The sequence below is a fragment of the Siniperca chuatsi genome, linkage group LG14 (assembly GCF_020085105.1).
Source record: "Siniperca chuatsi isolate FFG_IHB_CAS linkage group LG14, ASM2008510v1, whole genome shotgun sequence".
Classification (NCBI taxonomy): Eukaryota; Metazoa; Chordata; class Actinopteri; order Centrarchiformes; family Sinipercidae; genus Siniperca; species Siniperca chuatsi.
Window position 1 is genome coordinate 15406100 of NC_058055.1, and position 14954 is coordinate 15421053.

The 14954-nt window shown below is 39.0% G+C and overlaps 2 protein-coding genes across 12 annotated transcripts in view; both read right to left on the reverse strand.

Annotated features, from left to right (window-relative positions):
- Window positions 1-9562, reverse strand: part of fryb (furry homolog b (Drosophila)) — a 61689-nt gene extending 52127 nt beyond the window's left edge. For 5 of the 10 annotated variants that reach the window (XM_044222137.1, XM_044222143.1, XM_044222136.1 and 2 more), the window contains exon 1: window positions 588-1757. In XM_044222137.1, coding sequence (XP_044078072.1) covers window positions 588-834 — 247 coding nt within the window. In that variant the 5' untranslated portion in view covers window positions 835-1757. Of the gene's footprint in view, window positions 1-587; window positions 1759-9432 lie in introns of those variants that run through there. The other 5 variants (XM_044222131.1, XM_044222135.1, XM_044222132.1 and 2 more) reach the window with 2 other exon arrangements.
- Window positions 9563-12257: 2695 nt separating this feature from the next.
- rxfp2a (relaxin family peptide receptor 2a) overlaps window positions 12258-14954 on the reverse strand; it is a 49812-nt gene continuing 47115 nt past the window's right edge. For both annotated transcript variants that reach the window (XM_044222148.1, XM_044222147.1), the window contains exons 19-20: window positions 14179-14397; window positions 12258-13982 (exon numbers count right to left, since the gene is read on the reverse strand). In XM_044222148.1, coding sequence (XP_044078083.1) covers window positions 13717-13982; window positions 14179-14397 — 485 coding nt within the window. In that variant the 3' untranslated portion in view covers window positions 12258-13716. The remainder of the gene's footprint in view (window positions 13983-14178; window positions 14398-14954) is intronic.

Here is a 14954-nt window from a genome sequence, read left to right on the forward strand (position 1 = left end):
TAAGGTCTTGGCGTTCCCCCACAGTTGGAAGTGTTTGGACATGAAATTCCCAGAAGTTACGGTAAGCTGAGAATGAGTGAGTGGTTTGGGCAAAAAAAATGACAGCGCTTACATTTGAGACCAGAACCACACAGGCATGTCTTTTTCCCATTCTGTAGAATAAGGATTAGTGGAGTAATCTTGTGCTGTTTTCTCAAAACGTATCACTTGTCTCAGGGCCTACAAAAGCCACAACAAAGACACTTGTTAAGTCAAGTCCTCAAGTCACAGCAACGAAGAACCATGTTATGGCATACATGGAGAAACAGAGGGGGTCTAAACAGGTAGTAAGAGATCTAAAACGTTTTCAAATTCCAGGTCAGCTGGATATTCAACCAGTCTTTCTACCATAATCAGCCTGAGAAAACCCTCAGGTCATTGCATATTAGCATTCACATTCCAACAAACCAGGATTATTACAAAACCAAATTGTTGCATATCACTGACTCCTAGGATAATTGTTCTCTCCTTGTCTGCTCTTGTCATGTTCACTCTAATATTGCCTCCTAAAAACAAAAAGAAAAGTTCATAAGCTTGTCTGCACCTACCTCCGATGATCCTTGTCCTCTTTCTGGACCTAGACTGGATCTTAGTAAACCTCCCAGTGAAGTCACTGGGGTCAAACATGTCCAACGACAGAGAGGCAATACGCTCCAAAACTATCCCATCCTGGCCTTGGCTCTGGTTCTCCAGATCCTGGTCCTGACCTTGGCTCAGAGAGTGTCCATTGCAGTGGTCTGAAGTGCTGCTTTCAGCACCAAGGCTGGTAGTACTTCCTACATCTTCTAGAGACATATCTCCACTATCGGCTTCACGAGCCGTAGGAGCTTAACCCACTCCTGGTAGTCTATTGTCAAAACCTGGCCCTTCTCAGAGCTAGCAAGGAGACACTACATGATGGTGTTCAACAGTAGACTCAGCAGAGGAAAAAATAAATAACAAAAGGTGAAAAAAAAACTTTGTTCCAGAAAAACAACACTTAAAAGATAAAAGATTTAAACACACTGTTCAGGCAGTCCTAAAATCCCTGTTTTCATTTTCTTCATCTCCTTTTTGTCCACATTTTGGTATCCAGTTTCTTCTCACAAGGGTTTCTTCTCTTTATGTCGAGTTCATTCAATTCAGAGACAGTGAGCTCATTGCTTTGTTGTTACAGATACACAGCTCTCCTGAGAGTTCAGATTCTCCTCTTGAGAGTCCCTTTCTCACTCTCTTGCTTTTTATTTTCTGTAAAAGTTCAGCTGTCTTCTCCTCACGTGCCCTGTTTTTGCTCTCACCTGTTCTTTGTTTCTTTCTCTCTCTGTCTTTCTCACTCCTCTGAGTCTCTGAAGCACAGCTCTGTTTCTCTGCTCTCAGGTGGTGAACATGGGAGGGATTCAATTCCAGTAACGCAGCTTGATTGGGTGGTTTGGGAAGTTTGGGTGGATCTCTTATCCCCTCTCCCTTTCACCATCTTCTTTTTCTCTTTTTTCTCTCTCTGGGGGGTTTTCCAGCTACCCCCCTCCTGTCACTACGGACCGTTTGGCAATAAGAAAATTATTTCTTTCTTGCGTCCTCTCTCACACACTTGTTTCCTTCTTCTTGTTTCATCCTTTCTGTCTCACATAGTAATAAAGCACGATAGAATGGCATGCATCTGCTTGATTCAGACAGCTAACACATGGCATGTGGGTGTGAGTCCCTGTACTCACTGGTCGAGGCTGTTTAGCCAGTTACAGTAACCTCAACGTGTTAATGGTGTAAGATTACTGAGGGCAGACACACCCCTTTACCGAAGGGAGAAACAGAGCCACACACAAACAGGAAGTATATTGAACACAGGGACAGACAGAAAGTGTTTTTGTGAAAGTTGGCTGTTGTTCTTGATTAGAAGATGTATTTCAAAGATACGTTTGAGGTAGCATTGTCAAGCTGTTTGAAATCTGCCCTCACGGCTGGACAAATATACATTAAAATACTGATTTGTCTTACTGAGGAGCTGGTTTAAAACACACTGCATGTACAGCAGTGTACATGCATGTACATGTACAGCAAAAACATCCTAGGTCCAATCCTGAATTAACCCAAATTACCTCCCTGCTCCTTATCTACAAAAAACAAATTACAGGAAGTACAGTGTACTGTTTTGGTCTAGCCCTAATTACATGTGGTGCTGTAATGCTGCAAAATCGATGCTAAAATAAGACATCTACCCACTCCCTCAACACTTTAAAAGCAATTTTGCTTAACCAAAAACTGCTTAACAGAAACACAAACTTCTGTTGTAATATCTTCCAGATAACCTAGTTTGCTTTTTATAGCCCTTTCACACACAAGATTGACACTAAGGCAGTATACATTCTTCAAAGTGAATGTTCTTAAACAATTGCCAAGCATTTGTATCTTTTCTTTATTCCCCACTTGGCTCTAGCAAATACACTTTAGTTCATCCGGTATCTTACTCTCTCTTTCTCTGTAGGTAGCGCAGGTAGTCTCTCTCAGGAGATACCTACCCTGAGGTGACTTCCTGCTGTTTATGTCACTATTGTCATGACATCAGCTCCATTGAGTGCCTCACCCGAGAACTTATGTGTGTAGGTGTGAAAACAACAACTTTCATATCCTCTTTTTAAAGACTGCCATACAAGTTTAAGTAAATATAATGAATAACATGACAGTGTATCTATGCTGTGATCGGGGCTACTTTACTTGTACAGCACAGAAAAATATATTAACACAAAATCTGATCAGCCTTAAAATTTTAATAAATATTTTTCTTATAACAAGTGGAAAAATCTGGCAAAAGGATTGGACATTTTTACTTTCTTCTAAAACAGTTTCATTGGCTTAAAAGAAATATCCCTTAACATGAGGAATTCCTTGATGCAGATGAAACAAAATCAAGAAAAAAAATGAAATATTTGTTTGATACAGTTTTAAGTGAGATGTTTAAATTGACATTTTTAACAGTTTGCCACAGCTTCTTAAAATGTGTTTCACCATCAACCATCTGTCAAGGAAATAGTTAAGGGTGGCAAACAAGCACAGGGTGGCATGGTGCCAAAGTCAGTTAAAGAGGCGTGCCATCCCCTAGGGGAGTACAACAGCCAAGTATTAAGACAGACTCACTTACACACACACACGTGAACACACAAACAGGAGATTGTTTTTGTCCTTTCATTAACTGACAACTCTGGCCAATCAACCAAAGAAAACAAACAGGTTAACCAATCATCTTCAGGAATGTGTTGACAAAGAACAAGTAGGGTGCAGGGGTGGTGATGGTGGGTGGGACACGAGACAGTGACAATGAGAAAATATACAGAGCCATTCAACCACATGTTTTTTAAATAATTTTGTCTACTTTAGATTTCAGTCTACTGTATATGTTAGTCTTCAATATGCTGATGGAAAACATTACATTTGAGATATTTTTGACTGGTTCTGGATGCACAGCAGTTGATGGATGATGGTCTCCACTGGGGTTCTCTGACAAGTTATTCAGGTTTGTCGCTCTCTTGTTTGCATGACCTGATTAGTCAGTTGTGTTTATACTCAGTAGGTCAAATGCTGTCAGTCTCACTCTTCATACAGCCAGGATAATCCCATCTATTCTTCCCTTTGCACTCTTTTGAACTCTGTAATGTAAATGAGTCTCTTGATTTTTACATGGGTTCAAAGGTGTATGAGTAGACAGTCAATAACAGTGGTGTGAGATGCAGTAGGTGTATTGCTGACATGATAGGACAGGGAGTCTAATAAATCCCCTCTAATAAATGCATTTCATTATTCGAATACACAAAAAAATCACTACATCACTGACAGTCATAATTATTCCTTTTTTATTATCTTCATTTTTTCTTGGGTTAGTACGCAGATGTTGCACATAAATCAGCCTGAATATAAATTATGAGCTAAGCATCACCTTCCACCCACTGTACAGACATGCTTTGACTGGGACAACCAAACACACACAAACAGACACACAAACCACAGGGTCATGGCCTGTTTTTAGCCTGAAAAGCTGGGTAAACAGCAACACCATCTTAATAACTATGATTTCCCCCCTGCCTCAGCGCCCCTTCAGTCATGCATGTCTTTCTTTATCCATTTTCAGTTCTTTGTCCAAACCCCAACTTTTCCTCTCATCACATTAGTCACTACTCTAGACAAGACAAAGTGGTGCCAACCAGCCGCCCATACTGTCTGAAATATAAAACTATTTCCCCTCCCACACAGAAATGGTCTAGGTCAAAAGGAAGCCGCAAGGAATGTGCCACAATCACTTTTTGGTGCTTATTCGTATCATTAACAATCTCCTTTGCTTCTTTACTTCCTCGTCTGAACTTTTCTATTTCATCACTCACTGACTTAATTGTTATCTAGCATTGGTTTGTGTACTAAAAGACTTTGAGAATGACAGTAGTTTCAAGCCCTATGTTGTAAATTTGGGTGGTGGAGCTACCTGATGGTTTACATTCGGGTCACGAATTGTGCCTTTAAACATACTACATAACATGCTCTCAGCAGATCCCACACACCTTTTTTGGCAATGTGTCTTGTTCTTTTATCTTCCTTAAAATATTTGACTCGGAAACAATTTCACCCATGAACCATTTCTTCTCTGATTATCATCCTTCCACTTATCATTTAAATTGCACCCTCTGAGACCTCTGCTACAGTGTAAACCTTTTATTTCGCCTGTCACTCAAATATGCTGTCATGTTAACAGTTGCCCAGATTGCGCCAGATGCTCAGCAACCCGGTCTAACAGGAGAACTGAGGATATAAACAAGTTTACTTTTGGCTTATGCACTTCAGCAAGACTCCAGTTCAGGGGTTCAATGGGATGATAGCAGTGCTTCGCAAGAATCAAGGAGGAACAATGCAGCTTTGCATCACAAACATTTTTGTTCCCAGTTTTAGCCTGAGATTTATTCAGAGTACATATTCAAGGACATATTTTGAGTACTTGTCAACATCAGCACCAATACTATATTTACTAAGATTCACTAAGACTATATTTAGTGGGACATCTTGGTGGTTTTGTTGGTTAAAGTGGGTAAGGAGTAACAATGCCTGAGCAGCCTTTTATTAACATCCTGTTATTATATGTTATTATTGATGATTAAGACATTATAACTTATTGATCTAGCATTGGTTTTTGGTCATTATACATGCATTGGTGCATTCCTAAATCTGTTTTTAACAGGCACAGTAACTGATATAGTACATGTTGAATGCAATGTTTGTACTGGCATTACACCGATTGACTGACACAGGCCTTCTCAGAGTGAAAGTAAAACTTTTCACTTTTCTTTCACTTCTCTTTGCAGTGATTTAGTTTACTTGTTTGCAGCATCCCTCCTGACATGTTTTGGACATGTTACAGAGGCCATCCAAAGCTGTGTGATCATCATTGGCAGGTATCAGGGCAGCTGTAGCCTGATTATCAGACTGAATTGCCATTTCCTTTTTACTTCACTTGACTCTCTGAACAAACCAGAGATGATTGTCGGTGGCAATTCAGAGGCTAGGGCAGCAGTATCAGGTAATATGAAAACATAATCTACACTGAAATGAACTGAAAATACATGTACTGTCTTTCACATGTAGCATCTCATAAGAAATGTATCAACTTTAGATATTTACAACACAAACGCTACCATAAATTGTTGTCATAGTACAACTGCTACAACTATGATTACTGTCACTGCTGATACAACTCATCATCATATTAGTAGTTATAACAGTCAGATGTCCTTCACCTTTGTTTTTCAGGTCCACACATTGGCTCTACAATGGTGCCCCCTTGAGCCCATTACAGAAATTATAATTCTGCTTATGCAATTAGTCACATATCTGATTCAGGCAGTCAGTTTTGAAGACACTTTCATACATAATGTTTTTGTTTATTTGTTTTTAGACTCTACTGTTCCTTTATAAGGAAAATCATCTTTTTGTTTGGCCGCCCCTGAGCAAAGACTGCTTAAACTCTCTCTTGACCGCAATACGTAAATTCACTGGAACTTGGGGAGAGAAGAGGCAGCTCTGAGAAACTAAAAGACATAAAATACATTCAAATTTCAGACTAAATTTTGTACATTTTTGTAATAAAACTCAAAGAGACAGAGAAGCCTGTTAATTACTATGAATTCTGCAAGGAAGAAGGGGGAATATGTGCTACCACATGCATTTATTCATGCTATTAGCCATGGATGTGCACATACAAACACACACTACAGTATGCCCATCGGCCTTTTCATACATATATAGAGTTGTGTTATATACACTATACACTATCTCACTATGGAGTCTCTAATGTGAAGACTAATGCGTCAGCAAACAGCCTCAGAGCCCCATCAAATCTAACAGCAGTAAAACAACATTCCCTGACCAATTATCTGAAGTCCTAAATCAAACAGACAAAACAAAACAAATGAATTAATTCTTTACAAAAGCTCTATATAAGTATATCAACACAAGGCTCAAACAGGCTTATCAGATAATTTAAAGTAAAATGATCTGCTACTCTCAGCAATATTCAGGAGAAGAACTCGTCCATAAAATAAGCACTAATCTCTAATGCAACAGCACCTGAGGCAAAGTCAGACAGGGAGTGTGATGGTAAGGAATGTGTGTGAGTGTGTGTGCCGATGTCTCTGTGTACGTGTGGACTTGTGTGTGCCTAGCAGAAACACCAGGTTGTGTAATCCAGTGGGAGTGAGGTGCCAAGTGGTATCTATGGAAACAATGACAGCGAGGAAAGATAGATAGTTCACCAGCTGACTGAGGTTCACCAGTCGGGAGTGTGGGAGGTCAAACACAGTTTTTGCTCCTTTCCCACATGCAGTTGAAGCTCAATAACATCTTTACAGCGAACTAAGTAATTAGTGGCCTGCATATGTCACTGAGCAACAGAGCTAAAATAGTGCACTATGTCACTGGGTAAATATGTACCCTTAATGCAAGAGACCATGAACTCGAACCGTGACATAAAAAACAACATATGAAACCATTTAACCACAACGTCGCCGCTTTGAGCTAAAGATGTTTGTCACAATGTTATGCTCCCTCCCTCTCTCACTGTTTGTTGTCATTCTCTACTGTCAGCTAACTACTAGAGTCAAAATATAAAATATGAATATAGTAGGAATTATGGTCATGTCAGCCCTGATTAGATGGTTGGACGATTTTATTTCTTGCATAAAGACTGAAGTAGAACTAGTGTTTCATCACACACTGGTGCACAGGACTTGCCATAAAGAATGGAAGACTGGCACTGCTGCAACCACACTGTACCAACATAATTTAACCTCCAAAATAGGGCGTTTAATGTATATAAATAAATCTGTGTAGATTAATCTCTGTCACCCAGGTCATAAAATGTCAAGTAAGGTGTGAAACAACCCACTGGACTGCTAATTGTACAACTGGAGACATTTCCCTATTCATCTAGATAGCCTCTTCTATTCTAATGCCTGATGTTAAGTGCCCAGACATACACTGGTGGGATTAAACAGTCAAATGCAATGGTACAGCTTGAGGAAGCTCAACCATTGCCACATAGACACAGACATTAAGAAGGCCCTTTCTGTAAAACTGGAACAACTCTTAATGCTTAGTGCCAAAGATTTTGAAATGTTTTCACTTAAAGGATTACATGGGTTAAGTAAACTCTCTGACCCTTAAAAACACCCACTGGATAAACTATAAAATGCATGGTGGTTGATACAAAATCAAGGTTGTTCTTTGTCGTTCCTGAAAAGTTGACACAGCATCAACATGCAAAGTGTTGATTAATCAAGTTTATGTCCATTTCGCTCAACTGAAAAACTAGTATTTTTTTCAGTTTGTTTCTTATCTGATTATTGCATCTATGATGGTATAGAAAAACAATAAATGAATACCTTCTATTGGTGTAGTATACATATTGTACTAGCTAAGGCATCCCAGTGGCCCACCCAATACACCTTCACATGCTTACCAACATACATGTGATTAGAAAAGATTACTTCATTTAAATACATAGAAAATCCTAATTCCTCACATTCTTTAAAACGCTTTACCATTATATGGTTCCACTATTCCTTCAACCTTAAATCAACCAATGACAACTTTATGATAATACTTAATGTGTAATGGCAGTACCTAAACTTGAAGATGAGGAAAAACTATTCCATAATGATAGGTTTTGTAAATAGTGGACAGATATGTAGGAGTTGGGAGGACCGTCACAGAAGCACAGCGCTGTGACACACATGACATGCTGTCTGTGTGTGTTACTTGTAGCGTAAGTCCAGACACAGAACAAAGGAGTTAACTGGGTCGCCATTTCTGACTGGCTGTGCCAAACAGCTGGAGAGATGGAGAAGGAGTATGATTGAGTCATGAGGAAGGAGAGGAAGGAGTGGAGGGGGAAGGAGGGAAATAGGAGCATGAACAGACCAGGCTGGGGTGGAAAGCTAGGCAAAGGGGACAGGTATGATCATTCTGATACCTACTCTTCACAACTTCACAACAAACTCAATAAAGTATGTGGCTTTTCATCCTAACGCAATCAAAAAATATACATATAAATCAATATGTATGATTCCATTTTGCCAGATGACAAGAAATGAAGGAACCCACAATAGTGGTGCTGCCTGCTATCTGGCTGTATACTGTATGAGTGTGTGTAAATAATACATGCTGTACCACTGGCTTTCTCTCACAAAATGTTCAAGCTGACTCCTGAGCATCTCAGCTGTAGAATAATAAAGTGCACAGCTACTCCAGCCACTGGGCGATAACCAATTTAAGTTTCACAATTTGAAGGCTATGTTTTAATCCACAACCCATAACTATGTAACCATCTTCACAATGAGTCAGTGGTCCAAAGGCTCAGACATGGTATCAGACAGGCACCGGAACTGCCAGACATCCATGTGTTATGTTGTGTTACACTACGATATATATATATATATTTATTTATGTATATTTTATTTATGCCCCCAAATTGTATTCGTTGGCAACCAGCAATGGTGACTTGGCCGGTATTTCATTAATGTAAGCTACCTAGCTGTTAGCTAACGTGCAGTGTAGCATATTATCTTTCACCGCCATCACGAACTGTGTACATGTATATACAATCAACGGTTGCTGTTAACTTAGCTGAGCTAATCTTCCTCACAAAGCAGCGCGGCATTGTTCGTTGTATGAGTGCTACCAAGGAAACGTGGAAGCGTGTTTACATTTTCTTTCATATAACCAGCTATGCCTGTAGCTAACTCGGTAGCCAACGAGCTAGTAGAAGCCCCTGTGGTAGTTATATCGATGTTATATCTAGACATTGCTCGGTTGCCTTTGTAGTCAACACTGGACCACTAAACACCGCCAGACACAGCACTGATGCGACATTAAACTGGACAGTACCTTTTCTGCGTCGACCTTAGAAACTACAGGATCATTTCCTGGCACGGCTTCTTTGTTTATGTAATTTAATGGCTTGTTTTCATCAATCCGTCTCGTCTCTCTCCTCCAGGAGTCGTGCAGCCCCGGCTGACAGCACTCTGCTCGGGATGACAGCGCCCCGCCCTTAGCAACCAATCAGATGCCGAAGTTCTGGAAACTGAGGCAAGGCATGTTTCCTATTGGTTGGCAGCTGTGTCCATCAACGTGTCGCTAGGGGCGCACCTTTGTCCAAGGGCAGGACACCTGCTATGGAAGGATGCTGAGCGCTGCAGGTGCGGTCAAATAAAGAGATGAAAAAAATTAAAAAGGCATGTTGTAGCTTGGCAACAGGCGCGTTTACCACAGGCAGCACAAACAAACGACGAGATGAAATTGTCAATTTAGAGGGTGACACGGGAGTGGATTTTCACTCCTGTCCCATCCCACTCCTACAAAAAAACTCCTATCCCGTCTCAATCCCGGAAGAATGACTCCCGTCCCATCCCGTTCCCGATAAAAATCAGAAAATAGCGTTTATTTATATTAGAACTGCATATTTATATATAAAAACTGACCTATGATCACCGTCCCGCCCGCTCCCGTTGACTTTTTTCCAATATGGTCCCAGTCCCGTGAAGAATAGTGAATGAAAAAATGTCAGCCTTTATATTTGTGTTCACATTATTTTTTTTTAAAATATCATTAAATAGCTTAGGCTTACTATGCACACATTCAAATCAACACTTTAATTTCATAAGGTGAGCACTTAAAAAAACAAATTCCACATATTGTTATTCTTCACACTGTAACTCTCTTACTTGGTGTGTGTAGCATATACTACTTATTTAGCCTTTATTTTCAAATTATTAAAATTTCTCAACCCAATTAGTTTAACCTATGCTACTGATGTGCCTTGAGAAACTGCTTAATGTAGTAATTATTAATTATTAACTCATTTGGCTATACTTCATACATTTCTATTTAACAAGTGTAATCATATGATTTGCTTATGTTCATATAGCAGCATTAAACAACTAACTGCTCTGATGAGGTTTTGATAGCTCATAGGTAATAGTAGTGTATGATAACAAAATTTGAGTTTTGTCTGGATTAAAATGTTACTGTCCTGTACAGTAGTAGATGTCTATCTAGCTTGGAATATAAATAGAAAACTCTGCTATCATGATTCTGATTTTCAGAAAACCAGATGAAAGAAACAGGGCTGTATGGAGCTTTAATAATTTTAGAGCAGGACCGCTTACTCAGTACATTGTGTGTGTGCATATGTTGGTGTTATATTAGTCAGCTTTGTTAGTACACCCCCACTTGTTTTGTTTTTGCTGTGTCCCTTTTATCTTACCGGTAGCCTTAATGGACATCTTATTGCTCACACAAAAGGGCAAAATGTTTGTCTCCTCTTTTTATTATTTCAGTCAAAGAGACACTTCTGTGGGGAAACCAATAAACACAAGATTCACGAACAAACACAATTACATACACAGAGATTTTTTCTGGATTGAACCAACAACCTTCTAATCACAAGCTCACTTACTTTAGGCCACCACTGTCCACTAAATTATTATCATCTGGTTGTTGATGATTGTCATTGAATTAAAGCAACTGTTAAAAGGCAGCAAAAACAAAGGCATATTATATATCAGTATAAAAAAGTATAAATAGAAACAAGAACCAAAGTTAGAACAGTCCAGGTGATGGCTGATAAAAACAGTGACAACAAAACTCATGTACTATTAAATGTAATGTGTCATTCTTTAACCAAATGTTTTAATCCAGTCCAGGTCAGTCACGCAGAAAGGAGGTCTGAACAAAAAAAGTAAGATTCAAGATGCTGCAGCATATTGGTTGAGATTCATCATTAGTGAGAGCACATACTGTACTGTACATGCAGATGGAGTATATAGTACAAAATGGCATGTATACGGAAGCCCTGAGAGGCAAGAGAGAAAAAGAAATTCTGGTGATCCATTTTCTAAGTCTGATCTCAACTGTTTTCTCTCCTGCGTTTATGATTTAAAAACAGGTGAAAAAAATCTTCATTTCGGCCACAAGAGGCTGAAGCACACTACTACGCCATGTTCTAAATAGGACTAAAAGCATTCATGTTGTCTTCCAGGTGAGTTTTAATTTCTCCATGTACTCTAAACACAAGGTACATATATTGTGTGTTATCAAGTTATGTAAAATTACTGTCATGTCTTTCTTTTGGCTAGAAATGTATTTTAATCAGCGCTAATCTGAAGTGGTGCACTTCAACCTCTTGTGGCCATAATTAGTATTACAACAACAAACACACAACATATATATATATATATTTAAAGTACCTCAGAAAAATGGTCACCTGGCAAAACTTTTTTTTCTCCACCTGTTTCACAGATGACATTTTTTTAGAAAGATTATCCTGGCAAAACCTTTTTTTCTTCATCTGTTCTTAAGTCATAAACACAGGAGAGAAAACAACAAGTAAAAAATTCATATTACACCCATTACATCAGAACAACATAGAAAATATGTCAAAAATTGGCAACAGTTTACAGTCAGTGGGGAACAGGAAGTTAGCTGCTGCTACACATAACTGATGCACGACACTCAGTGACTGTCGATGGTTAAATCTCTTTCTCTCACGTTTTTCTCTCACTGACTGGTATCTCTCATATTTTAAGTGCCTTATATGTAATTATAATCCTTCCGTAATTCAATATATTGGCAACCATGTTTCATTTTCACATTTTGACATAATTCAAATACAAAAGCCCAGTTTACGTTGTAATTTTTACCACAACATTGAATGTTGGTACAAAATTTTTATTTTTCTCATTCCCTTCAATACAAACCAGTCAAAAACTTGATTAAAGGAAAAAATATTTAAAATATGCTTTAATTTTTAGTAATATCATGATTTGTGTCAAAAATGATCATTTAATGTCTTTAAACACTTCATTTTCAGATTTATTGCGTGAATTAAATAACATTTGTTGCATTTATATAATAATTTTGCATGATCACACATCATGCTAAAATGTAAATGCTCTCCTTCCTTCATTTCTGAGTAGAGGAGGCTCTAGAAAAGGGGTATTACAGATTATTATTAGTATTACAGAAGGAAATCTTATCAGGAAAGCTAATCAGAGACAAAATTACCAGAAGACAAAAGCAAAAGCAGGGAGCAGAAATACAGAGGGATGAAGCAGAGAGCATAATAAATGTCATGGATTGCTTGGATAGCATAATAAATGCTTAAATTGTGTTACTAATTCTAATTTAAACTTCATCATAGAAGATATTAAAATGACATGTAAATTGACTTTGTATTTGCATTATAATTGGTAGATGGTATAAAAAATGCAAGCTGGATTTTGGCAGTTGAATATCAAGTATGTGTTCGTTTTTGTGCATATTAAATGAAAACAAATGCAACCGCTGATTTGCATTTCGTAAACCATGTTTGAGTGCTACATCTTACACAGTCCGAGACTCATCCCTTGTTTTTGTTGAGACTGAAACCATTTATCCATGAACCCATTTCTCAGCTCAGTGTCTGATAAGCGTTACATCTGTGACTCAGTGAGCTTCATCCTTAAGTCACTCCATAGAAAAAACAATGTCTGTGAGATAAGAGAGATATTTGACTGTTTGTCTCCTGCTCTAGCTCCATAATCTGACCAAGGGGTCACTAAAGTAGAAAATGATGCATGTGGGGCAATAAGCCATTTTTTCTTTTGCTTGACTTAAGACATTTTAAGTCCATTGTGATCGTCCTCAGGGTGGCAGTGAGATGTACAGTATGTGCTGGTATTTATCCTTTCATCCGTCTCCTCTTCTTTGTTACTCCGATTTTCACTTTACTATACGCTCACCTGGAACAATATCAAATGTATGGCCACATAAACATGCAAGCATGGGGGTAACTGTGGCTCAAGTGGTACGGAAGGTCATCCACTAATCATAAGGTTGGTGGTTTGATCCCTGGCTCCTCGTGCCCACATGTTGAAGTGACTTTGAGCACTGAACCCCAAAGTGCTCCCAGTGTGGGTACATGAGGGGAAAAAAGTGTAAACTGCTTAATTGTGGTCATTTTTACAAATGTGTCAGAGCATGATGAGACAGCTCAGTGATTGTTAATTTTGTTCCACCGGGAGATCAGTCTCGTTAAAACACACTAGTGCTACATGTAGGAGCCTAAAGACATAACCAGCAATAGGCCCTCGACCCGTAGTTTACAAAGTGCCAGGAAAGGTCCTGCCTCCCTCAGGCGTAGCGGGGATCTGCAGCGGTCAGTGACACCCGCTGGAGGTAGGCTGGTATCTGGTAGCAAGGAGCCCTTTGCGTCTCCATGAAGATGGTAGAGGAGGTGAGGCTTTTGCGGTCTTTTTTGAATGTTTGTCTTCTCTGCCAACGACAGAGTAAAAGTTCCACCTGCTCTCTGAAGAAGCTGGTGGTTAAGGTGTACAGGATGGGGTTCAAGGCGCTGTTGATTGGAAGGATGAAGATGACTACCCAGCTGGAGATGGTGCCTAAAAGGAGAACAGGAGCAAAGTTATCCACATGTTTAAGCAGTACATGCCTGTGGATGCTTTTTATTATGTGATTTCATAAGTAAAGGGTTTAAACAATAGAACACTGATGTGTGGCAGGGTGGCGTAGCGATTTATGAGATGAAAAAGTAAAGTAAATATAACCTTAATCACAGGGTGCCGTTTTATTTCTTACCAGGTATCTCCACCTCCAGTAGTGAGAGGACTTTCACCAAAAATATGGGAATCCAGCAGAGGGCATCAGAGAATACTATGAAGAAAAACCTGTTGGCCACAGCCACGTCTTTGTGCAGTCGGCTCCTTAAGTCTGTTGCATTGATGCCAGTTTTATAGATGGAGTAGAACATACTGGCGTAGGAGAAGACGATCACCAGGAATGCCACCAGGTTTAGACCTAAAGAAATGCACATGCTAATCACACACATAAATGCAGTGGTGGAAGAAGTATTCAGATACTTTACTTAAATAAAAGTACCAATACTTAAAAATACTTCATTACAAGTAAAGTAATGCATTAGAAATCCTGCATAGTAAAAGTAGAGAAGTATTATCAGCAAAATGTACTTAAAAGTATCAAAAGTGATAGTATTTGTTCTGCAGTAAAATGGCCCCTTTGACTCATATATTATTATGTATGACACTATTAAATAGTTAATACTGATGCATCAATGCGTAAGCATCATTTTCATGATGTAGCTGGTCGAGGTGGAGCTAGTTTTGATTACTTCATATACAGATTGATGTGGTAGGAAAGAAGAAAAAACAAAGTTCTTCTTTGGACTCAAACATTTATATAAATAAAACCATCCGAGAAGTTTAGAGGAAAAATGTCTCTTTGGTGGAACTGCTAACAACTCAGACATCTGAAACGTGATAAGGAGCTCCAACTAGACATGCTTTTTTGTAAGGGGTCACAAGCTAAAATCATTGTGACAGTGCTGGAGATACATC